General features: G+C 37.7%; 1 protein-coding gene across 3 annotated transcripts in view; it reads right to left on the bottom strand.

The window, feature by feature from the left end:
- Window positions 1-27,486, bottom strand: part of USP13 (ubiquitin specific peptidase 13) — a 148,298-nt gene that overhangs the window by 9,981 nt on the left and 110,831 nt on the right. For all 3 annotated transcript variants that reach the window (XM_074190991.1, XM_074190993.1, XM_074190994.1), the window contains 8 exons: window positions 26,483-26,636; window positions 25,292-25,466; window positions 17,093-17,181; window positions 14,597-14,719; window positions 10,456-10,482; window positions 6,773-6,916; window positions 6,327-6,493; window positions 3,442-3,604 (listed from right to left, as the gene is read on the bottom strand). In XM_074190991.1, coding sequence (XP_074047092.1) covers window positions 3,442-3,604; window positions 6,327-6,493; window positions 6,773-6,916; window positions 10,456-10,482; window positions 14,597-14,719; window positions 17,093-17,181; window positions 25,292-25,466; window positions 26,483-26,636 — 1,042 coding nt within the window. The remainder of the gene's footprint in view (window positions 1-3,441; window positions 3,605-6,326; window positions 6,494-6,772; window positions 6,917-10,455; window positions 10,483-14,596; window positions 14,720-17,092; window positions 17,182-25,291; window positions 25,467-26,482; window positions 26,637-27,486) is intronic.

Below are 27,486 nucleotides of genomic sequence, written 5' to 3'. Positions count from 1 at the left end.
CTCTTATTTGACCTTTAAAACTAATGGTCTATAACCTCTCTTTCTAATCTTCTTATGCATCATTCCCTTCCATACAATCTATGATCCGGCCATCCTGGTTTTTTTCTGTTTCTCACACAGGGAACTCCATCTCCCAACTCCACATTTTCCAGCACAGTGCACTTCCTGCTCAACTAAGACTCAAAGAATACTTCACTTCTTCCAAGTCACAGCTCAAACAACACTTACTACTACACAAAGCCTTTTCTGATCCCCACCTTCCCCAATTGCTAGTGTTGCCCTTCCCTAACTGTATATAGCTACTTTGAATTCCATAACTTTCCATTTGTATTATGCATATGATTTTATATATATTTTTGTGTGACAGAATATGTATTTATCAACATGTGAAAACAGAAAACATTACCCTTAAGTCACACTCTAAGTTGTTTACAGTATGGAGAAGGTTAGTGAACTGTTCATGGTCCCAAAGCCAATATAGTCAGGGAAGGAAGAATGAAGGAAAAGAAAGGAAAGTCTTCCTGAGATAGAGAAAGGAGGTGAAGTTACAAAACTTTTCCTGACATGACTCAATTTGCTTCTGTGTAATATTACCCATTTCCTCCTAGTTTTATCTTTGGGAGACAAGCAGAACAAATCTAATGTCTCTTCCACATAATAGCTTCTAAATTATTTGAAGCCAGTTTCATGTCCCACCCTAACCTAATGGAAAGGAAGGAGGAAAGAAGGAGGGAGAGAGGCAAATAGGGAGGGAAATGGGAATGGAGCAAAAAAAAGGAAGGAGAAATGAAGGGAATGAAGGAGGGAAAAGAAGGAAGGAAAAAAGAAGTAAAGAATGGAAAGAGAGAAGGGAGGAAGGAAGGGAGGGAGAGAGGAAGGAAGGAAGAGAGGGAGGGAGGAAGGAAGGAAGGAAGGAAGGAAGGAAGGAAGGAAGGAAGGAAGGAAGGAAGGAAGGAAGGAAGAAGGGAGGGAGGAGAAAGAGGGAGAGAGGGAGGAAGGGATAAGGGGAAAGAGGGAGGAAGGAAAAAAGAAGGGAAGAAAGAAGGAAAAGAAAGGAAAAAATGATCAAAAGAGGGAGGGAGGGAAGAAAAAAAGAAGGAAGAAGGGAAGGTCTTTATTTGAGATTTTTCCAGTTTAGGAATATCATTTCTTAATGTTCAGGGTTATGGAAACAATTAGCAATTTTAGCAAAGTTGCAGTTTATAAAATAAACCCTCATAAATCCTCAACTTTTCTATATATGTCTAGCAAGATACAGCAGGAAGAGCTAGAAAGAGAAATCCCATTCAAAGTAACCTCAGACAATATAAAATACTTGGGAGTCTATTTGCCAAGACAGACTCAGAATCTTTTTGAAAACAATTATAAAACGCTTCTCATACAAATTAAATCAGATTTAAATAACTGGGCAAATATCTGTTTAGTGCCAATCAAAATTCCAAAGAATTACTTTAATGAGTCAGAAAAAATTGTAAATAAATTCATATGGATAAATAAAAAGTCAAGAATTGCCAGGAGCTTAATGAAAAAAAGTGCAAAAGAAGGTGGTTTAGCCCTGCCTGATCTAAAATTATATTATAAAGCATCAGTCATCAAAACTGTTTGGTATTGGCTAAGAAATAGAGTGGTGGACCAGTGGAATAGACTGGGTGTAAAAGCAGGAGATGATTATAGTAATCTGCTGTTTGATAAACCCAAAGAGTCCAACCATTGGGATAAAAACTCCCTCTTTGATAAAAACTGCTGGGATAATTCGAAGTTAGTATGGAAGAAACTTAAGTTAGACCAACACCTCACACCCTTTACCAAGATAAGATCCAAATGGTTACAGGACATAGACATAAAAAACAATACTATAAGCAAATCAGAAGATCAAGGACTAGTTTAATCTGTCAGATTTATGGAAAGGGAAGCAGTTTATGACTAAGGAAGGGTTGGAGAACATCACCAAAAACCAATTAAATTATTTTAATTACATTAAATTAAAAAGCTTTTGCACAGATAAAACCACTGTAACCAAGATCAAAAGAAATGTAGTAAATTGGAAAACAATCTTTACAACTAATGATTCTGATAAAGGACTCATTTCTAAAACATACAGAGAACTGAGTCATATTTTTAAAACAAAAAACCATTCCCCAATTGACAAATGGTCAAATGATATGCAAAGGCAATTTACAGATGAGGAGATCAAAGCAATCCATAGCCATATGAAAAAAATGCTCTAAATCATTAATTATTAGATAAATGCACATTAAAGCTTCTCTGAGGTACCACCTCACACCTCTCAGATTGGCCAGTATGATCAGAAAGGAGAATGATCATTGTTGGAAGGGTTGTGGGAAATCTGGGACACTATTACACTGTTGACGGAGCTGTAAACACATCCAACCTTTCTGGAGAGCTATTTGGAACTATGCCCAAAGGTCAACAAAAATGTGCATACCGTTTGACCCAGCAATACCACTACTGGGTCTATATCCTGAAGAGATGATGAAAAAGGGTAAAAAAATCACTTGTACAAAAATATTTATAGCAGCCCTGTTCGTGGTGGCAAAGAGTTGGAAATCAAGTAAATGTCCTTCAGTTGGGGAATGGCTTAGCAAATTGTGGTATATGTATGTCATGGAACAATATTGTTCTATTACAAACCAGGAGGGACAGGATTTCAGGGAAGCCTGGAGGGATTTGCATGAACTGATGCTGAGTGAGATGGGCAGAACCAAAACAACACTGTATACCCTAACAGCAACGTGGGAGTGATGATCAACCTTAAAGGACTCGCTCATTCCAACAGTGCAACAATCAGGAACAATTTTGGGCTGTCTGCAAAGGAGAGTGCCATCTGTATCCAGATAAGGAGATGTGGAGTTTGAACAAAGTTCAAAGACTATTCCCTTTAATTTAGAAAAAACAGATAATCTTATTGTCTGATCTTGTTACCACTTAGACTTCTTGTCTCTTCTTTAAGGTTATGATTTCTCTCTCATCACACCCAATTTGGATCAAGGTACAACATGGAAACAAAGTAAAGACTGACAGATTGCTTTCTGTGGTGGGGGGGGAAGTAAGATTGGGGGAAAAATTGTAAAACTCAAATAATATCTTTAATAAAAATAAATTTTTAAAAAATGTTCAGGGTTAGTTTTTTGTTTACCTTTGGTTACCCTTTCATAAAGCTACCTATTGGTAAACTTGCAGTCCACTAATCACTCAAATCTTCTTCAGAAATGTTGCCTAACCATGTCTCTCCAATCTCATACTTAGGAAATTGATTTCTTTAGCCCAAAGTGTAAAACTTTACATTTATCCCTTTAAAAGTCGTCTTATTAGAATCAGCCCAAAGTTCTAACCAGTCTAGATCTCTTGGGGTCTCAACTCAGTCTCCAGTATGGTAGCTATCTTCTTCCAGTTTTTGCCATGCCTGAGGAGACAACTTACTTCCTGATCCATCTTTCACTCTGGGACCATCTGGCTTGGACTCTGAAATAATGTTAGCATTGGCACTGTTCTCCATCTCCATCATGTGGGCAATGAACTCATTATCCTCTTCCAGTTCAGGGTGACTGAAGATCCAATCCAGGGCCCGCTCCAAATTGTTGTTCTATTGAAAGATATAGAAATAGTGCTATAATGTCTGCCATTCCTTTGAACCTTCAGGCATAACCTTTAAAAACAAGATGACCAACAGAGAGAGTGAAAGGGTTGAACTCATGAGCGTTAGGTGCTTTTAAGCAATAACATGGATTCGATGGACAGAATGCATGTTCAAGAGGCACTCTGTGAGTCTCCTGAACAAAAGTTATAATTAGATTCCCTGCTAAATGAGTGCTAGCACCATGTAAGCATTGCAATGACCACATCATTTTTGGTTCAGCACTGTATATGCTAACACTGACAATAGAGAGCAGGATACCCTATAAGGTAACAGCATTAACCTAAATTCATCCCTTTGTTAAAACAGACTGACAATCACATGTAATGCTTCTGAAAAATACCCATGAGGCTTTGAGCTGAAACATATGGTGAATTCTATCTATGCATTTTAAGAACCTCCCCTAAGTGACAGAAGGAATGGAGGGGAGCTGGATACAAGTATCTCTGCCTCTATCATTCATCACTCATCCTTGGGTAACATAGTAGAATGCTTCTTATTGAAGTGATGACTTCACCTCTTTTAAGTCTCCCATACCATATCATACATTTATCCCCACCAAGGAAATTCTACAATCAGAAGCTCTAATCGGGGACCAAGAAGGCAATCAACAAAGTATTTATGAAACACCTTTATGTGTATATAAAGACAAAAATTAAAGAGTTCTTGCCTTCAAGGAGTTTACATTCTATCGGGGATAACAACATGCCCATCTCTAGCTATGTGCAAAATAAATACAAGGTAATTGAGTAGGGTGGGAAGAGGAAAGGAGAGGTCACTAGCAACTGGAAAGAATCAAGAAGGGCTTCATGTAGGAGTGAACCTTGAGAGACATAGGTAAGGAAGGAGAGAATTCCAGTCAAGGGAGACAGTCAGATATGGAAAAGGGAGGTTCGAATTTACAAAATAATAAGGTATTACTAATGAGAATGTAGAGTGCATGATGGTAAGCAATGTGTAATGAGGCTAAAAAGGGAGGTTTGATTCCAGGCTATGAAGACTCTAAGTACTAAACAGATACATTTATGTAGATGTTCCTAGCCACTGGGGTGGGGGAGGAAGGAACCAAGCATGTGCGCAGGGCACTGCTCTAAAGACTTTACAAATAATTTATCCTCTACAGAACTGTGGGAAGTAGCTGGTGGTGGTATCCCCATTTTACAGTTGAGGAAGCTGAGACAGACAGTGGTTAAGTGACTTGCCCAAGATCACACAGCTATTAAGTGGCTAGGAACAGCTATATAAATGCATCTGTTTAGCAGTTAGAGCTCTTCACAGCCTGAAATCAAATCTACAACTTACAACTAATGACTCCCACAATAACTAGTGCTATTATTACACAACTAGTACTACCACTACTACACTATTACAACTAATACTACCGTATTACAACTAGTACTACTTCTACAGCTACTGCTATAATGATTACTACTATAATGCCTCTCCTCCTCCTCCTCTTCCTTCTACTGCTGCCATAAAGGAAGGAAAGAGTGAACCTCAACTATTTTTCTGGAACCCAGAGATGATCTACCCTGAAGTTGGCAACAAATCTGGGAAGCCAATTGGAGAAGTTGAGGATCAGGATCATAGTTTAGAGATGAAAGATATATACCAAAAATGGACGATCTGTGCAGCAGAGAGTCATGAAGCATCATAGAACTTTAGAGCCAGAGGGGATCTTGGTACCCACATGGCCAAACTCATAACCATAAAGGAATCACCACTCAACAAGTGCTTGTCCTGCCTCTACGTGAAGACCTCTACTAATGGAGGTCTGCCTACTGAGGCAGCTCATACTACTCCTAGACATTCTAATTGTTGGGAAGCTTTTCTTGATCACAAAGTTCAAATTTGCCTCTTTGTGACATTCCACCCATTGCTCCTGGTTCTGGCTCGGAATCTCAAAGATCCACTCCAAGTTTGCCTATGCACTTAATCTAGTCTTTGCTCTATTTCAATAAACATTCTTTAAAATGCTTGAAGATAGGAATATGGAATCCTAGGAACCCAAAATTAAGTACTAGTTCCTTAGGAAGGACTCCTTCCTATCCAGTTGCCATAAGAAATAAAAAATAAAACCTTAAATGAACTGGATATCTTCTGATACCTTTGCTCCACCATCTTGGCTCTGCATCTGAACATAGATTCTTAAAGATGCAACTACTGAGAGATCATGAGAAAGATGATTTTTATTGTATTCCTCAAAATTCAGAAGACTAATTATTTGGTAAAAAATAAATGTAAGTTGTGAGATATTCCAAATTCAGTATTTATTTAAATTATGTTATTCCCAGAAAATCTCAGAAATGAGCAATCACTCTTTCCAATATACAAGAGAGAAGAGAAACTTTTTGAGAAAAGAGATTTTTTTTAATTTTGTCTTTGTGTTTTGCAGATAGATAAGGCCAAATAAATGCTAACTGACATGAAGAGATTTGGGCTTTCTTCTACCTCTCTGGCTCCATTCTCCACATTTATAGCACTGATAGACTCATAAGCATTAGATTTCCTTTTGGAATTTCCTAAACTTAAGAATACAGAAAAGGAGAAAAGGAGTTCTAATAGGAAGCTTAGAATTATTGAATATTATTCTTGAGTTCCTTAAAACTCTCACATGCTGCAGAGATGCCAATAAGGCACCCAAAAGGATGAGAACCATGCATCTACTCACTGTGGCCTTTAATGATTGAATGGCCTGATTCCTCTGGAAGCCCATGGAGGTGATGATGGCTACAATTTCTTCTGGAGGCTGGTTATCCAATCCAATAGCACCAAAAGCAGTGGCCCCCATAGTAGCACTTCCTCCAAAGCCAGGCAGAGATAGCGGTTCAGCAAAATCTATGGTAAAAAAGCAAACTCAAGTCTTCTCCTTTGTGCTACGTTAGGAATCAGAGGTAAAATACAGGACATACTCTTCTTTTTTTACTACCTCAGCTAAACTCACTTGTATCAAATCAAGAGAGTACTTTTTGGATAAACCCTAACGGAATATAGGGAAAGAAAATGGCATCAGTCACTGGAAAGCTGCTCCTGCTTTGAGAAAATGTCTCTATATTTACAATCGATTTCACAATAATGGGTTTCAATGTGATTATTCATGATTTTAAAATTACCTACCGGGCTCTTCCATATGGCCAATTATCCAATTAAAGGCCACCTCAGGTCCCATGTTTCCAGTATAGTACACAGCTTTCCGACATGCCTCCAAAGGGAAACCCATTTCTGCTAGCTGCATCACAGAGGACTCATCCATATCTGGTGCTGCAAAACAAAACATGCTATTCCAGCATGAAGAGTGAATTTTTCCCATTTCTCATTCCCCTTTGTATCTACTCTCTACCTCATCACCATCTACTCCCTAAGCAAATATCATCTAAAGGCAATTTTTAAAATATGTCCATTTGCTATAACTCTTTGGACCTCATCTATACCTCTGATGTGAAATGGGGAATTATGGGTATTCTTTGAATAATGAAAAATATCATTCATATTTACAGAGTACTTTACATTAATCAATCAACATGAATTTATTAGGCTCCAAATGAATCAATAGGAATACAAATACAAAAGAATCCCTAATCTTAGGAAGATCCCTCATGGTAGATGCTCTCCTTATACACTTATAAGCTGAAGAAAGATTACAATACTTGTCCAGGGTCACACCTAGCTAATATGAGGCCAGACTCAGATTCAGGTTTCTTCAAACAAGTAAGCATTAAGAGCTTTTACTCCCTTGTCTATAAAATGTGGTTGTTGGTGGTGTTTATTTAAAAAGGAAGTTTTTGATCCTCATCATAGCATCCCAAGGCAGAGAAGTGTATAGATAAAGAGATGGCTGTGAAGACAATGAAAGTTTAAATTTGAGTCATGGTCTTGATTTGAACTAGGCTGTTCTGAGTAGGACACTTAACCTCTCCATGTTCAAGGTAGTTCTCTAATACTATAATGTGCAGAGAAGGCATCATCTGCATTGATAGTGATGAAATTACTGATCCATCACAAAGAACATCTATAAAGCTTCCATTTTGACAAAGAAGGTGATGGTTAAGTCTCATGGATTTAGAATAGGAAGAGGGTTCAGAGGTCTTCTAGTCCAATCCTGTCCATTTTAGAGATGAGGAAATAGACTGAGAAAAGTTGAGTGATTTACCCATGGTTAAACAGTAAAACTCTAAAACATGACTTGGACTTAGGTCATCCTTAATTGAAGACTGACATAGTATTCATTTTATCACACTGTCTTTTGGTATAAGATCAAAATAATCCCATATCTAGGCAACCAGAATGCTCAATGGATGGAGCACTGGTGGAGTCAGGAAGACCTGAATTAAGATCCAGCTATGTGACCCTGGACACATCACTTTACCACTGTTTGCTTTAATCTACTTGAGAAGGAAATGGCAATCCACTCTTGTGTCTTTGCCAAAAAAAAAAAAATCCCAAGGGCAGCATTGGCATATTATACAAAGTCACAAAGAGTCAGACAAAACTGAATGACAAAAACTCCTAGATTTGATGTTTCTCTGAGTGTTTCAAATTCTGAAATCTCAAACTAGGGAGGGGAAAGAGGGGAAAAAAGGGTTTGAAATAAATAGTGAAGTGATTTGATCCTGGGTGGCCAATTTCTTATGTAGTCCATATGTTCTACTGAAGGCAGCAGTAAATACCCAGACCTTTAAATCAGCAATGAAAATAGTTCATACAATTATACGCCACAGGGTGGCTTTGTAGGGGGGAGGAAAAAACAGTCCTTAATACTGCATGAATAACATCTCCTCTTCCTAATTAACCATAAATGCTTTGACTAATTAAAGTATTTCTTTTTTAGAATACCCAAGAGCATTAGTTCATACAAGGAAGGGATCAAAAAAGTTGAATAGATTAATATTAAAATTGAAATCTATGCATTTCAAAATAGTAATGAATCAGGCAAAAATATAGATGTTGCAAGGCTTTTTGCAGAGGGATCTGGTCTCAAAGTCAGGGAGTTTGGGGTTCAATTGCAACCTCTGATATTTACTGGCTATGAAATCCTACACACTCAGCCTCTAAGACTAGAAGTTGTAATGAAAGTATAGACCTGCATTAGTTTTAGTTCCTCACAGGGAAAACCCTCCTCCCAAAGAACTCCCAAGCTCAGTCCCTATCCCAATCCTTAATAAATCAGGAATTAAATCCCAGAATCTAAGCTGCCCTTTACTGGGGAGTTGAGCTGCTCAGAAAACATATGAGACCCTCCATGGCCAGGAAGTGCAGCACTGGTTAACCTACTTATGTTCAGGTTGTTAGAGGAAATTGGCCTTCACATGGAGGGTGAGGAAGAAAGGGATTCAGAACTGGTAGAAACCTTTCATTTAGAAATCACACAATATTTTACATAAATAGGCAACCAGTATGACTTCCCCAATTTTACAGATGTCATGCCAGGGTGAAGAAAGCAGTAAATGGATAGCACTCATAAAGACCAGGAAAAGGGGAGGGGAAATGAGGAAATAAGCTATAGCAAGTTGGGAGAAAGGGACCCAGAATTTTTGTTATGCCAAAGAGACTGACTCAGCACAAACTCTTTTTCTTAGACCTAAGGAACATAGACAAAGAAGAGATTTTGTAACTGGAAGATATCCTAGTTCAACTGTAATTAGATTTAAACCCAAAAAAGGTTTACTGTTCTGTGGAAAAAAAAACCAACTATTCTACCAACTACTAGGCTGTCTATTCCAGTATTCAGCTGTAAACTCCAAGAGGGCAAGGGCCTATAGGTCATCGAAACTCTGTGTTTCACCCTGCACGCTGTTCTATATATAGTCGATGTTTAATGAATGCTTGTGGATTTTAAAAAATTTTTGTGATTAGATAGGTGGGTCCCATGAAGAATTTATGAAGAGATCATAGATAAGTTAGACCAGATAAGTATTTGAATGTAAACTTCTTGAAAGCAGGAACTATTTTTTGCTATTTCTTTGTATCTGGAGGGATAGTGGTACCTATATTAAGGTAGGGATAGTAAACATTTAATAAATGCTTATGGTCAGGGGTGGCTAGGTGGTGCAGTGGATAGAACACCAGCCCTAGAGTCAGGAGTACCTGAGTTCAAATCTGACCTCAGACACTTAATAATTACCTAGCTGTGTGGCCTTGGGCAAGCCACTTAACTCCATTGCCTTGCAAAAAAAAAAAAAAACCTAAAAAAAATGCTTATGGTCAGACATGGACAAGTTGTGGAAGGAATAACCAGGGGTGTGCTGGTAAATGTTCAAACAAACTCTCCCAAAAAATGCACATGTGCTATCCTTTTAACTTCAATCTGCATTTTCTTCAGTACTTTCTTAAGTCAACTTTGACCAATCAACAAAACAATAAATCAAGCCTTGAATTTATAGCATTTGCTGATTTCTGAAGTGCCAATTCTCATGGAAATTGGTTCTCACAAGCCAGTAGAAGCTGGCTCCAGTCTACCCCAACATCAGTAATCATATTAATGAGAAAATAGAACCAGTTGTGAAGGGTGAAACTAGAATAGTTTCCAAATTATTAAAATCTCTGTTAGGGGTTCAATTCAGTTCAAGAAACATTATGAAGCTAGTCCTGAGTTGGGTACTAGGCTCTTGCCCTCAATATTGCTGAGCTACAGTTTACAGTTCCCTCAACATACAAGTGAGGCATCAATACAAAATTCCCCAAAGGAGAAAGCTACATATGTATGAGTACTAAGACATTCCATTAACAACTAATTCAGGGAAATAAGTCTCAATAGCCAAATTATCTAAGCATTATAGAAGGGGGGGGAAAGAGACACTTACGTTCCATATAATGGTTCATCAATCGATCTGAAATTTAAGAGGGTAGGGAAGGAGAAAAATGAGACCAAACCACACCATTATGAATAAATGAAAGAGAAAAAGGTCAATATTAAAACATTCTTTATTAAAATGTTCAGACCCTTTAGCTTCCACACAGGTCTCCATGAGTCTATACTAACAGCAGTATAATCCTCATGGTAATACATAGCAATATATAAAGGCATTATGGTAATGAGTGAGAATAATTAGTTTAGGGCACTTAAACCACATCAAACATGGTGTTCAGAGGAATAGGCTAATGAACTCGATGATTTCTCTCTTTTAAATGTTTCTAAGTACTCTGCATAATTATAAACCCAGGTTTCTACTGTAAGCACCAGAGAGGTAGTCATCAGGGACACAAATAGCCTAACTACCCTACATATCTCCAAAGTCTGTATTGATTTATCCCTTCTCTAATTCCTTTGTGGAATTTTGGTTGCCATACAATCAGAATCAATTGTATCCTACCCTACTTTTTACTTAACTTGAACCAAGTTATTTAACTTTCTTAAAATCAAGATATTCTAAGAGTGCTAGATTTGGAGTTCACATCTTCACTTCACCATTAATATCTATATGACCTTAATTAAGCAGGTCCCTTCCCCTATGTAGATGATAATTTCCTTCTCATAATGTTCCTTTCCAGGTTTTGATCTATGATCCTATAACCTTGTCTCCACCCCTCTTTGGGCCTCATTTTCCTCTTCTGTAAAATAGATAGGGAAGGACATGTTAGATGACCTCTGATCTAGACTGTTATACAACAAATTGAAACATGATTGACAGCAAAAATATTCAGTGAATTCAGGTGATGAAGAGGATAGAGAACCAGGTCTGGAGTCAGGAAAACTCATCTTCCTGAATTCAAATCCAGATTCAGACACTTACTAGCTATGTGGCCCTCGGCAAGTCATTTAATACTGTTTGTCTTTAATTTTCTCATCAGTAAAATGAGCTAGAGAAAGAAATGGCAAAACACTCCTGTATCTTTGCCAAGAAAACCCTAAATGGAGTCACAAAGAGACATGATTGAAAATGAATGAACAAAAGCAACAAATGTGTTTGTATATGTCTATCTAGGTAAATCTACATAGACACATATATTAAAGTTGTAGAATTCTTTGTCTTGATTTTGTGCTTTTTTTTGTAAATCTAAACTGACTTCTTTTTCCATTTCATACTTGGAGTTGTTAGATGGAGAGGTTCTGAATATCAATAACATTTTAAGAATCATATAAATAAATCTTTGCTGCATAAAGAATAATTTGCAAATAGCTATTGATCTGGGCCCTGAATTCAACAGAAGAAAAGTGGATTAGATTACTTTTGGAAAGAAGAAAAGTGGATTAGATTACTTTTGGAAAGCTGAAAAGAATTTTGAATGATCTCAGGTTATCCCTAACAGAAAAAAACACTTGTATTTATTTAAAAATTTTTTTCAATTAATTAGCACATCTTTGTCCCCTGCTACCTTTCTGCCTGCCACTAGAAGGAAAAAAACCCAAAACTTTTGCAACACAAATATGAAGAGTTAAGCAAAATAATTTCCAAATCTAGGATCCTTGTTTCCAATGTGTTGCTGTCCAGTCATGAACAACTATGTATCTCTCATTTATCTTTTGAGCAACTTAAATTCTTCAGACACTTCAGTGTTCCATCACTCAGCCATGCAAATGCAAGATATTATTAATATTTAAAATTGACCATCAAAAAATCTGATAGTCATATGAAGAAATGCTTCATAACACTAATAATTAGAAAAATATAAAAGTAACTCTGAGATCTACCTCACCCCTCATTAGATTGGCAAAAAAAAAAGAAAAATGACCAGTGTTAAAAGACCTGCAGGGAGTCAGGCATGCTGGTACATAGTTAGTGGAGTTGTTGAACAAACCCTTTCATTCTGGAAAGTCATTTGGAACTGTGACCAAAAAATTTCCAAAGTGTGTATAATCTTTGATCCATTGATCCCATTAGTAGGCTGATACCAAAAAGAGATCAAAGAAAAAAGGAAACCTATACATACAAAAATATTAAAGCAACTCTTTTTTGTGATGGCAAGGAAATGGAGACCAAGGGGGTTCCACAATTGGGCAATAGCTAAGCAAATTCTGGTTTATTAATGTACGAAAACATCAATGAGTTATAAGAAATAGTGGAAGGAACAGTTCAGAGAAACTTTGGAAAAGTTGTAGGAACCAGTATAATGTGATATGAAAGATGTGGGAAAATAATTTATACAACAAAAGCAATGTAAAGTTAAGCAATTTTGAAAGATTTAAGAATTCTGATCAATGTACTGAGCAGCCACTATTCCGAAGGACCAATGATGAGGAATGCTACCCCTCTCCCTGAAGAGGTGGTAAACTCAAAAGGAAGAATGCAACATACATTTTTTGAATGTAGTCAATCAAAGCAAAAAATTATTTTGCTTAACTCTTCATATTTGTGTTGCAAAAGTTTTGGGGGTTTTTTCCTTCTAGTGGCAGGCAGAAAGGTAGCAGGGAAAAAAGATGTGCTAATTAATTGAAAAAAAATTTTAATAAATACAAGTGGTTTTTTTCTGTTAGGGATAACCTGAGATCATTCAAAATTCTTTTCAGCTTTCCAAAAGTAATCTAATCCACTTTTCTTCTGTTGAATTCAGGGCCCAGATCAATAGCTATTTGCAAATTATAGTCAAAACATTACACATACATGTATATATGAGTGAACACACATGTATATTTGTGCACTCTCTATTGACTATGCAACTAACTATGCAACTCCATATCATGGTTGGGATAAGAGTCATTCTTCAATTCCATAAACAATTCAATAAACATCAGCTTAAGTATTGTTTAAGTGTCTGATATTTCTTCTATGTAGATAGTCTATAGGGCATTATCTTTTTTTTTTAGGTTTTTGCAAGGTAAATGGGGTTAAGTGACTTGCCCAAGGCCACACAGCTGGGTAATTATTAAGTGTCTGAGGCCGGATTTGAACTCCTGACTCCAGGGCTGGTGCTCTATCCACTGTGCCACCTAGCCACCCCTATAGGGCATTATCAAAGAAATGTATGACCCCAAAAGAATATAAACAAGTCACACTGCAAGAAAAGAAAAGCTGATAGATGTTCCCAAGGTTCTGATAGTATCCTCATCATTTCAAGAAAATGTGAAGAAGGTACTCAGCACACTGGGTGAACCTTCTATGGCAAACTTGTATGAATGAAAGTTGCAAAGAACAATCATGCATGCATGGGCCGCAGTCTGCATTACTGAAGGCAATATCCATATCAATGAGCTCATGGGTCCACTGAAATATATATCAAGTCATGCAGCTGCAACATAGAATACTACCTTGTTTGCTAAATGGACCCTCATGGACAATGAGGAAGACTGAGGCCCAGGTTGGGGAAGTCTTGCCCAAGTCACAAAATAAGTGATAGAGCCGATATTTGAATCCAGGATCTACTACTCTGAATCTAGATCTCCTTCTATGTCACACATTGCCTCATACTTCAAGACAGTTATTCTAGCATATTCCTTTCCTCCCCCTGCCCTCCAAAATGGCATCAGTTCCTCTTCACCTCTAAGTTCAAAGAAAACATACTCTTTAAACATAGCTTCAGGACTATATCAAATAGAAGTAGTGGGGGAGGAAGACAAAGATAATGGTAAATCCTCTATTTTAAAAGAACTTCTATAAATGAAGGATTTTTTGGTTTGTTATTTGTTTTTAAAAATCTGTCTCACTGATTGGTGGCTCCCTTCCCCAAATCCTCCCCCCCCCCACACACACACACACATATACTCCCAGGGACTCACCATAATAATGCCAAATTTAGTGATCACAATAGCTCAAACCTCCCAAACTCAAGCAATCCCACCAGCCTCAGTCTCCAATTGAAACATTTTTTTCCTTTTTTTTGTTCAGCCCATTACTACCGGTTCATTTTATACACTCATCACCACATCTGCATCTTCTCTATCCTTACCCATCTTTTATATTTCCTGCTATAAGCAAATCAGGAACCTACCCTACAGCAAGGTAATGAAGGTATCTGATTTAAGGGAAGAGGGGTGGGAGAGAACAACCTCCTTGTCCAGGGAAGTACCTTTGGGGTCATCAGGAATGACTATTGGCGGGGCAATGTCCGGAAGCTCTTCTTCTCCAGGCTGTAACCCTGTGGCTCTGAGATGATTGATATCAAGAAAATCTGGCATGTCAATGGAAACATCTGAAAAAGGAGAAACGCCATTCGTGTAGGGATTTCCTGATTTCCTATCCTTTACTTAGTATGCATATTAACCAGTTGTACCTAATGGGATCATAGGTTTATAGAATGAGAATCAGAAGAGACCTTAGCATCCTGAGCCCACCCCCATTTAAAAGAACCTGAAGGATAGAAAAGTTGTATGACCTGTCCAGAATCCCACAGCTAGAAAGTAGCTGGGACAGTATTCAAACACATGACCTCATCACCACCATCAAATGTCTTTGTCTTTTAGATGTAGAATCTTTCAAATATGAATCCCATTTTCAAAGTTCTTAAATCAGTTGTTATTGCAGTGACTGACACAAACATATCAGTTTTACAAACCACCACTATTTGGTCTTTCACTTTTTTTGCCCCTGAGGGGGGAAGAGGGAAATCATAAGATCATAGATATGGCATTAGAAGACCATACAGTCCAAACTTTTGATGGGGAAACTGAGATTTAGAGAACATACATGATTCCTTCTATTTGTTGTTTTTTCTCTTCTGACTCTCAAATTCCATTACTTTCTCATAGTTACCCCAGTAGCCAGTGACAACAATGTTTGAACCCAGATCTTCTTATTACAAACCCAAGTACTCTTTCCACTGAACCATATTCTGGATGACTGTGATTTCATCAATGTGGAGAATCCCTGCAGAAACTCTTTTCACCAATTCAGATTTGCAATTAATCCATTTATAACCTATAGCCTCGAAAGAGACCTGGAATACTAATTGACTTTTCTACAGTCACCCAGTTATGTGGTTGAGGCAGGGTTCAAATTCAGGTCTTCTTGACTCTATAGCTGGTCCTTTATTCCACTATGATACACTGCTTTTCATTATTTAACCAATTAAGTTATAGTGTGAAAAATATTTGGTTTTAAATTTTAGATCAAGGCTGATCACTTAAGTACAAACACAAAAAAAACACCTAGAGATAGAGGTGTCCTATTTCCACTCATGACTTCCAACTATGGCATGGAGCTGACTTTGGTTTCTCAAAGGCTCTGATGAGATGTACCAGGCCAAAGAGGTGATAAGGATGGGCCTGGTGAGATTGTATGCTTCCATTCCAAGGACCAGTTTAGCTAATTTGGAGACCAACCCAACTACCAAATTAAGCATCAGGTAATAAGTTTTTTCCTATTCAGAGAAACTCCCATAAACCTCCTTTGGAGGCATCAAAGGCTGCTAATCTGCATTGGTTAAATATCTTCAGCAACCAAACCACAGACTCATAAAATAAATATAAATGTGTTCTCCATAATTTTGCATATTGTCCACCGAAGAATAACATATATGAGGTAAAACAATGTTACATGGAGTCATAAGAACTATGGGAACAATTAGGGAAATTTGTACCTCATGGCAACTAGTCAAACATTACAGCAGAATTTAATGATATTCTAGTGAGATTTGGTTAAAATACAGCATTCCTGAGAGAATCCCAAAATGATGTCAGCCAGGGCAAAATTAGGTGGAGTGTTGTTTACCTGATATTTTGATACTAACTGCCAAAATACTGCTCTCAATTCTAATTACCAAGGGAAGTGAAGGCAAGTCCGAGGAAAACAAAAATCTATGGCCAAATCTAACATGTCTACCATGCTTATTCTTTCTCTCTCAGAAAGGAAAAAAAAGAAAAGGAAAGAAAGTTCTGGAAATGATGCCTATACATATTTTCTGAATGGATGGGCTGTGATTTCATCAGCAAGAGGAAACTCTCCCTGCCATCAACCACTTATAACTTAAGTAAGGATCACAGAATTAATTTAGTAGGACCATAACTGGACATCTGGAAGGCAACTGACCCAACTCTTCCAATTTACAGATGAAGAAATTGAAGTACAGGTAAGAGAGGTGACATATCCAGGGTTTCATTATTAAGAGTTTGAGTTAGGATTTGAACCCAGACCTTCCTTATTATTCTGGGGAGGAAGGGAGGTAGAGGACAATACATACACATAGATAAACATGAAAGTCTATGAAACTCCCTGAACTAGTCTAATTTCCCTCCTCCTGGGGAAATTCAAGGGTAGAAAAGAAAGCAGACTAGAGACTGCAGTTTCTGTTTTATTTGGTAGCTTCCTTTTTTTCCACTCCTCAGACTAGTTAGAACAAAACATTTTGGGACAAATATTTAACATTCATTTTGCATACATGCACAAACACACACATGTACATTCTGCTTAAAAAAAGGGAAAGAGGAAAATATAATCCAAAGAATGCAATGGAGCCAATTCCTCCAGCCTGGGCATACCATGTCTCCCCACCCAAGCTGCTCAAGCTCATTCACAAATAATTCAAAAACAACATTTCAAGCAAAAGCATGAAATAAAAAATACATACCAAACTTTTTGGGAACCCAGTCAAGACCAAAAGTGAACTTCTTTATCTGCACTACCAAGTATTCAGGGAATGAGGCAAAGCGGGATGTTCTGGGAAACACAAAAGAATTAGATCAATGATATAAGACAACAAGAATCATGAATGCAACCCACGAAGTTGCCCAGACTTGATTGGAACCATGCCCAATAGGACCAGTGACTAGCCTGAATCAGGTACATCCATGAGAACAGAAGACCATCCACACACACACACACACACACACACACACACAGAGAGAGAGAGAGAGAGAGAGAGAGAGAGAGAGAGAGAGAGAGACTCATACCTACATTTTTAACCATCTGTCTACGTCTCTGGAACAAGCTATATCCTAGCTGGTGCTTTAGAAATGCTTGTGGATTGATTTAATACTCTTTAATATATACTTTCAAATTTAAAAATATATATTAAAGAGTATTAAATCAATCCACAAGCATTTCTAAAGCACCAGCTATCTGCCATATGTTCTAGGGAGTCAAAAGGAAAACTGTCCCTGCCCTCTGTTGGCTGCCATCCCACCTACCTGTTCTAGGGTCTATGTGTGTGACATGTATTCTCAAGGTGAAGGGCATCCTGGAACACTGGGTAGAAAACTGACTTTGGAATCTGACCCCAAACAGATCCAGATTCACTCCAGTCTGTGCCTCTACTTTAAACCTCACATTTTAAACCTTAGCACCATAGAACTGTTAGCTATTATCACCATCCTCATCATCATTACCAGTGTTATAAATGAGAACACCTGGTATCAGAAATGAGCATCGGCTTCCCTGATAGATGCCCCTACTACAAATAGTACCAACTTAAATTTGGCTGACTAGTATATGATGTTCTTGTTCAGCTGTTTCAGTTATGTCTGATTCTCCATGACTCCATTTGGGGTTTTCTTAACAAAGATACTGGAGTGGTTTGCCGTTTCCTCTCCAGATCATTTTACAGATGAAGAAACTGAGAAAACAAGGTTAAAAATGACTTGCCCAGAATAACATAGCTATTGAGTGTCTGAAGCCATATTTGAAAACTCAGGTCTTCCTGACTTCAGACCTGGTGTTTTATCCACTGAGCCACCAGCTACTGATTGGTTTATATGATTGATTCATATAAAGGATATGATCCTGGGCACATAGTTGATTGAATTTCCCTAACTATAAAAGAAAAATCACAATGACTATCCATTTTGTAATGATTTGGTAAAATATATATGACAAAGTATATATGCAAGCTCTGGGAAAAGGGAAGATTCACCAGTGGCCTTATATTAACTTTATCTGCTTCAAAAGTTTCAATATAAATGTTTTTTCTCATCTTTTTTCATAAAATCACAGAATTCTAGAGTTGGTTTCCAAGGCAGTTCCTTAACACCAAAACATTTCATCTAACTATCCTATTTTATATTTGAGGAAGTTGAGTCCCAAGAAAAGAGTGATAGCTCCAAAGTGATGAATAATATCCCTTATGTGAAGGCAAACAAAGTCAAATTCCCTAACATGTAAAATATAATTCTGAGTTTTTATATTTCTATCAACTGAAATATACCTGATATTAAGATTCTATCACTAAATATCAGAAATTGAGTTTTCCCCTTCTTTTTATTATGGTATCTCTATGCTATGGGAAAATATGTACTAAAGGAACCCACTGATGACCAGCACCTGTGGATCTCAAAATGCAGTTCACAAGAGTTCTCCAAACGGGCTGTGAGGTATGGGCAATGGCTAGTGTGCTGTGGGTTATGGGTTGCCCAGAATGCAAAGGTTGAAGAGCCTGGTGTCTGGGCAAGATTTCCAGTCAGCACAGAGAGTAGAAAAAATATATAGTGAGGAGGGAAGTTGACTCAAGTTATTTTGTCACTGAAAAGTCAGTCAGTCACCTACTGCCATTTGAGAGGAGAATACAGGTTTTTCTGAATTGTACCTTTTTTCTTCTCCTTATGTCCTGAAGCTCAGATAATCAAAACAATGTGGTTCAGAGGGTAATGTCCCTGGCTTTGAGTGTGAGTATGCCCACTGCAAGGGCAAGACAGGGTGCCAGGACTGGTTGAAGGAAGCTCCAAAGACTAACTAGTCTACCATCATCATTTTACTTTTGAGGGTGGTGGTTTTGCAAGGCAATGGGATTAATTGACTTGCCCAAGGTCACACAGCTACGTAATTATTAAATGTCTGAGATCACATTTGAACTCAGGTCCTCCTGACTCCAGGGCTGGTGCTCTATGCACTGCACCACCTAGCTGCCCCTGACATTTTACTTTTGAGGAATCTGAGACCCACAAATATTAAGTGAGTTGTCCAGTGCCATACAGTGAATAAGTCTCAGAAGTAGTATCTGAACCCAGGTCTTCTCAGTTCCAAGACACTAGCCACTGTGTGATGCTATCTCCTTATGGTATCTTGAATCAAACATGAACTCCATGCTTACCTAATTCTTATCCCTGCCCTCTATTCGTCAGAACTCATCAAATCCAAAAATGGGAGAAGCTGACCCTGATGTTCAGTTAAGACAGCATTAAAATCTCATGCCACTGGCCCCCTCATATGGCAGGTTTATGCAATAGCATTTTCTGATGCTAGGAAAGGTAGGATTAAGGCCGTGGCAGAGAGACCTATGGAAGCTCAGAGAGTGATTAGGACCCCGGCTCTAGAGAAGTCACCTCCAGAGTCTAGATCAATTCTCTCATTTAACAGATGGAGAAACTAAGGTTCTTGAGGTAGTGGCTTCCCCGAGGCCACATTGGAATAAAAGTGAAAGATGGGATTTGGAACCAGGGCCAGTGATATTTTCACAGAATCCTTCCTAGTCCTACACCATGATAGGAAACTTATTAAAATTATATGGGCAGATAGAAATGTAACATAGATTTGTTAAGGGTTTGGCTCATACATAGTTTTCTGTATCAGAAATGATCCCACCTACCAACAAATTTCAGAAGCCTACTAGTGTGGACTCTTCTGTCCTAAAAACCTGCAGTCTGTTTGATTAACTGGTGAAAGTTGTGTTTATTAGGGTTTGCTAAATAAACAAAAAATCAATTAAATGCTTTCTTAAGAGCCAGACACAAGGCTAGAGGGAGGAGTGTGGGGTAGGGGAGTACAAATGAAGCAAACAAATGACTTCCTACCCTCAAGGAGTTAACACACTCAAGGTAGCAAACAGGGACTGGTTAATTTAGCAAAGTGAAGACCTGGGGACTTATTCTTTTTTTCTCCCAAGCTATGTTATGAAATAAAAGTCTTTTTTGTTATAGAGAATGGTTGTCTGGTAGGGCGGAAGAGAGCAATACTGAGAGAAGTTTAGGGAAATTTTAAAAAAGCTATCAATAAAAATTAATGTTAAAAAAAACTATTTCTGTTTATAGGAACCTTGAAGGCTGGGTTCAAGAATGAAATAAAGCATGAATAGATAACCCAAGTTTTTAGTCACTATGATAAATGAATCCATCATATCTCAGGACTGAAGCACTTGATTTGGTAGAGGGCTTCATCTAAAGACCTGTCTCCCTGGACTGTGGAAGGGACCTCAGGCTCCTAAGGCCTGTGCTAGCAGAATGCAAGATCCTCCAAGTCTTACCAAACTGCAAAGATTTTGACTTTAGAACCAGTGACCAATCAACTATACATGGGTGGTCCTAGAACTCAATCAACTAAATATGGAAAGGTTCATCTTGGAAACAGAGTCACTAATGAAGAATCCAGGCATCCCAGATATTCAGATAGTTTGTTGAAGTATAGGGAAGGATTTCAATCTGCAAAAGTAGATGAAACAAAAATAAGTAAAACATTGACTCATCTCATCATGCCTGCTACAGTGTACATACAGAGTAGAATTTTGGTAAACTGGCATGAATGAATGAACAATGAGGATAAGGAAACTGATAAGCCATCGAGTTAAAAACAGACATAATAGCATATCTACACTACTAATTTTCTAAGCCCTTCTCTATTAAATTAATGGGTGTCAGTCCCTGAACATTTGCATATATACCCATGAAGACATAAATACTTCCCATTTCTAAATTATATTAATTATCCTCTAATGTACATTTAAGATTTTTTTAAAAGGCCTACAGACGAAAGGTCTTTGTTGGATGTGCTGTGAACATTCATGGGTTCTTATAATCTCACAACTAAGATTAAAAAAGGGTAACTCTATCCTCCTCCTAGTCCATCAATATGACAAGTATAGGATATAATTATAGGCTATTCCATTTGACCAATTCCCTTCTCTGGTTTCTTCAAACTGATATGCACAATAGTTCATTAAAATGGCTCTCTGGGTCATATTTTTCCATCTTCTTTATCTTTGCTCTTTATTTACCATCAATTCAGTGACCTCTAAATTGTTATGGATTTGAAAAAAATGTTCTTTATTTACAGAGGAGATTATAATTCCTTTTCAAGCAAAATGCTCTACAAGGCAGGAACCCCATATCTGAGTTGTAGCCAGCATCTACCATGACCTTCTACCCAACCAAGAACATGAAGAACACTTTTTAGTCAATAAAATGATCTTAAAGCAGGAAGCATCACCCCATTTCATTCATAGAAAGCCTACTTGATTCTTATCTTCTGAAATTTATTTTATTATATCCTTTGAACATTTAACTGCTGGCAAATGATTTTTGGTCATTTATATACTTGCTTTGATTCTCTATTCCTTAAGTATCGGACTTTTTTCCCAAGCTACCTGGTGCAACAAAACAAATGACATTTTCTCTTCTTGCCCTAGGTTTATTATTTGTTAATATAAGGTTTTATAATTTTATGAAATTGAAATTGTCAACATGAGTTTGTATGATCCCACTTAAACCTTGACTAGTTAAGAATTCTCTCCCCAGGGGACAGCTAGGCCCTGGAGTCAGGATTACCTGGGTTCAAATCCAACCTCAGACACATAATAATTAGCTAGTTGTATGGCCTCGGGCAAGCCACTTAACCTCATTGCCTTATAAAAAAAATTCTCTCCCCAAGTCATAGGTCTGAAGGGTATATTCTCCCATTCTTCACTAGTTTTCTTATGATTTGGCCTTGTCAACTTAAATGTTTGGGTAATGTCACAGAGCATGATCTGAAACAGGTAGTGAATATAAAAAGATAATCTAGTATCTTGGTTTAATCCAAGGTTCTAGTCCTATAAATCCCAACTTTTACAGGAAATCTTCCCCAAGCCCTCTTAATTCTGGTAATTGCCCTCTGTTAATTTTTTTTTTGTACTTATCCTTCATATAGCTTGTTTCATGTATTTGTTGGCATGCTGTCTCTCCCATTAGACTGTATATTTATTGAGGACAGAGACTTTCTTTTGCCTCTTTTTGGCATCCCAGAGCTTAGCAAAGTGTCTGGCAAGTGGTAGACACTTAATAAATGATTAATGATTGATTGCTAATCAACCACAGCCAATGAAACCTGCCTTAACAAGCAAATATAAATGACCCCTAACTATTTTCACCTAGATATCCAGTTTGGATCTTTAAGATACATAGATTTTCAGATGGCTAGGTGGCGCAGTGGATAGAGAACCAGCCCTGGAATCAGGAGAACCTGAGTTCAAATCCAGCCACTTAATAATTACCTAGTTGTGTGGCCTTGGGCAAGCCACTTAACCCCATTGCCTTGCAAAAAAAAAAAAAGAAAGAAAGAAAGATTTTCCTTCCAATCATTTCAAGAGGGATGGAGATGATAAATGACTTTCTAAAATGCAAAAGTTATTTGCTGAATAGAAGAAAAAGAAAAAGAACTGGATAAAAGAACAGGCCTCTACTACTTGAGCAAAGCATTCAGCAAGAGTTCTTATGAGTTTAACACTTCACATTTCCAAAACTGAACGTGTGATCTCCATCCTTAAGCATTCCCCTCTTTTTAACTTCCCTATTACTGTGGAGAGGCACCAGCACCCTCCTTGTCACCTGTGCTCACAACCTAGGTGGCATCCTCTAAACTGAATCACTCACAGCCAGTATCCTGCTTGTTGCCAAATCCTGTCTATGCTACCTTCGTCACATCTCTCTTATGTACCCCCACTTTCTCCTCTGACACTGCCACCACATTATTACAAGTCCTTATCATCTCATAACTGGACTATTGTAATAAATACCTTTCTTTTCTCAAGTGTCAATCCATTCCAAGCATCATCCACTCAGAAACCAAAGTGATGTTCCTGTAGTATAGATGCAAACGTGATTCTCCTACTCAAAATCCAGTGCCTCCCAACCAGGATCAAATATAAAAATATAAAATATAAAATACTCTGGCTTTTAAAACTCCTCATAGCCTAGGCCCTTCTATTTCCAGTTTTCTTATATTTTATTCTATGAACCATTGATATTAGCTCCTTGCTATTCTTAGTACAAGACCTCTATTTGTTCTCTCTCTGACTTTTCACTGGTTGTCCTCCAGTCGTTCTTCTTCCTAGTGTCCACAACCTGATTTCTTTGTTGTCCTTTAAGCATCAGCTTAATTCTTTCTTCTGCATGAAGCCTTTCCCCTCCCTCTTAATGAGACAACCTCCAATTGATCCCACTCATACATTGATATTGTTCATATTTTGTTGGTCCACTGATACTCAAATGCTTAGAATGTAAGCCCTAGAGGGCAGGAACTATTTTGGTCTTTTTCTGTATCCCCACAGTAATCCCAAGAAGATAATAACAAACCCCTGTTGACTTGATTTGATGTGAATTTAAACCTTAAGAGATCATAAAAAAGTGGAAAATCCTTGCAGATCATTAATGAAAATGATAGTAATAATTTCCATCAAACTGATGAAGAATTTTCAAATAAGCCCAAGTACTATTCCCAGAAACCACTACAGGAAATTAGGCCTATTGGCACCTGCTGGGAACTAGTACCTGAAAAGGAAAAAAAAAAATAAACTCAGTAATCTCAGAGCAGGAGCTTTGAGAGAAGCTGAAAGTGAAAAAACTGATCCAAAAAGATAGAAATATTCCAGATCCTTCTTTTGCCATTGAACTTTTTTTAATAGGATAGATTTTGTCTTTTTTAAAACATAATTTATTTTGTTTTTTTAGTAGATGAGGTCCATAATTGAAACGTGGTTTCCACCAAAGTAGTTTTCACAAAGTCTCTTTACTCAAATGACAGCCACTCTGCCTGGGGGGCTTTCTCTCTCACCTTTGCCTCTACAAGTCTAGGGACTAAAGACATCTTTTATCTGCAGAGAAATGTGAGAAATTTCAGTTATAGAATAAGAAATTCAGCCTCAAGCATGGTCAATATGTCTGACTGATTGGCTTTGACTGATTGGGGAGGTGGGGACCTATGGTGAAAGGAGGGTTATTGGAAAATGAGCAATACACAAAAAAAAAGGCAATCAAATATTTATTGTTTTAATAATGACTTGAAAGCAGTGAACATTTCTAGAGGCTACACTCAGGTGCAGTCACACTTCAGGTCACTATGAGCCATTGATTTTATTTCATTTTCATTGACTTTATTTCATTTTATTTTATTTCATTATTTTATTATATATAAATATTATATTATATATTAGACATTTATAATTATTAAAATATGAGTATATAATAATAAATTTATATATGACTATAAATTAAAATAAAAAACAAAATGATGCTATAATTATAAATTATAGGTATTATATTATATATATATATAATTCCCATTAGGGAGTAGATTTATTATGTTTATACCTTATTGTATATATAATATGATGGAGGAGAAGGAAGAGGAGGAAGAGAGGATGAAGAGGAAGAGAAAGGAGAAATATTTAAGCTAAACAATGTTATAGAAAGTTATAGTTGTATTTTGTGTACAGATTGAGGAAGGATGCCCTGTGGCTATTGAATAAGCATTACTCAATTTATAAGTACAAGACTATTCCTTCTGAAGCAAAGGTTCTTGACCTTTTTGTGATTGTGTCTGTCTAGTAAAACTACACACTTTCCAAATAATGTTTTTAAATAATTGAAGAAAATACCAGATATCACATCGAGATTAATGAAAATAAAGATATGGGGCTTTTCCCCCCCTATTAAGTTCATAGATCCAACCCCCATTCAATCTGTGCACAGAACTCAAGTTAAGAACCTCTGCTACACACACACACACACACACACACATGCACGCACACATACATATACACACATGCACATACACACACACACACACACACACACACACACAAACTTACTTCACTCCAGCAGACTTGGCTTGTAGGGCACTACTCCAGAAGTCTTCCACATTGTCAGGTTCAGAGAAGGCCTGAAGGCAGGCACTAAAGGGAATCCTGGCCCGAACTAGTTCTGGGAGCGGTCTCCTGGATGTCTCTGCTTCTCTTCTTGTCAATTCATAAGCTATCAACTCATCTGAGTGGGGAGGAAAGACAACCAACATCAAATGAGCAACCTTGGAAATGGGAATGAGATAAATCCTAGCAAGATGCAGCAGAAAGAGCTAGAAAGAGAAATCCCATTCAAAGTAACTTCAGACAATATAAAATACCTGAGAATCTATCTGCCAAGGAAAACTCAAAAACTTTTTGAAAACAGTTACAAAACATTTCTCACACAAATAAAATAAGACTTAAATAACTGAGCAAACATCAACTGCTCACAGATAGGCCGAGCTAATATAATAAAAATGACAATTCTACCAAAACTAAATTACCTGTTTAGAGCCCTACCAATCAAAATTCCAAAAAAAAAAAAAGGAATTGGAAAAAGTTGCAAGCAAATTCATATGGAGAAATAAAAAGTCAAGAATTTCCAAGGATTCAATGAAAAAAGTGCAAAAGAAGGGGTCTTAGCCCTACCTGATCTAAAATTATATTATAAAGCATCAGTCATCAAAACTGTCTGGTATTAGCTAAGAAATAGAGTGGTGGATCAGTGGAATAGACTAGGTGCAATAGCAGGAATTGATTATAGTAATCTGCTGTTTGATAAACCCAGAGTCCAGCTATTGGGATAAAAATTCTCTCTTCAACAAAAACCATTGGGAAGGAGTGGCTAGGTGGCACAGTGGATAAAGCACTGGCCCTGGAGTCAGGAGTACCTGGGTTCAAATCTGGTCTCAGACACTTAATAATTACCTAGCTGTGTGGCCTTGGGCAAGCCACTTAACCCTATTTGCCTTGCAAAAACCTAAAAAAAATGCTGCATTCTCCAAGAAGAAATAAAGGCCTCCAGAGACTGAGAAGGGTATTTTTTAATATATCTTTGTATCATCAGAACCTAGCACAAGGCCATCCACATAATACAATTTTCATTTGTAAGGATGCAAGTCAGTGATCTCTGTTCTAGGTGTGTGTGTGCATGTGAGTATATATGATATATGAGTTTATGTGTAGTCACACCCCTACCTGTCTTCATGTCTGTCTTACCCTTGTTGGTTGCCGCCTCCATCGCCACTGGCAGTTGCATCAAATAGTCGACCCTCTCGGTGTAGCGCACTTTCCTAGACTGACAGCATTGAATCCGTTCTTCCACCACAAACCGGAAAACATCGCTTGGATTTTCAGAGCCAATTCGGTTCCTCTGGGGGTTGGATGAGATCAGGTGCAAGTATTAAGATACCAACAGACTAATCCCAGAGACAGTGGTAACACAGGCACTAGAAAACAGCTCTGAATCCAGAAAAACTAAGCTCCGATTCATAACTGGGCCCCTTCCTCCTTTCTGGTATTTTTCTGTCTTACTCCCCTCCAAAGGTTCCTACAATCCAGGGACACTGGTCTCCCTGCTGCTCCAAGAACAAGAGGCTCTATCTCTCCCAATTCCAAGTATTTTCCCAGCAGCAGCCTGGGCCTAGAATTTTCTCTCTCCTCATCTCCCAGTCTCAGCTTCCCTGACTTCCTTCAATTAATAGGCAAAATCCTCTTTTATAAGAAGTTTTTCCTGCCCTAATTCTATTGCCTTCCCTCTAGGATTACCTCCAATTTACTCTGTATGTATCTTCTTTATATGTTATCTTACACATACAACACACACACACACACAAACACACAAACACACAAACACACACACACACACCTCTTTAGATTTTGAGCCCCTTGAGAACAGAAACTGAATTTGCCTTTCCTTGTATCCCCAGCTTGAGGATACCTGGTCCATAGTAGATCCTAAATACATATTTTTTCATTGATTCTTTATTGCCTAGGAGGGGAGAAAAGGGAAATGGGACAGGATTCTTCAGAAACCTATAGTCTGTTTGGTGTAATGGAACACTTATATTCAAATCATTAAGTATTTAATTCATTTTGATTTACTTTCAATTCGACAAGTATTGAAGCACCCACTATGTAGTAGCCATTGTGCCGGGCCCTTGGGGAAAATAAAGACCAAAACCCAACAATTCCTTCCCTTAAAGAATTTATATCAGAAAACT

This window comes from Macrotis lagotis, chromosome 6 (assembly GCF_037893015.1).
Source record: "Macrotis lagotis isolate mMagLag1 chromosome 6, bilby.v1.9.chrom.fasta, whole genome shotgun sequence".
Classification (NCBI taxonomy): Eukaryota; Metazoa; Chordata; class Mammalia; order Peramelemorphia; family Peramelidae; genus Macrotis; species Macrotis lagotis.
Note: the sequence above shows the minus strand (reverse complement) of the source record. Positions and strands in the feature narration are given on the sequence as shown.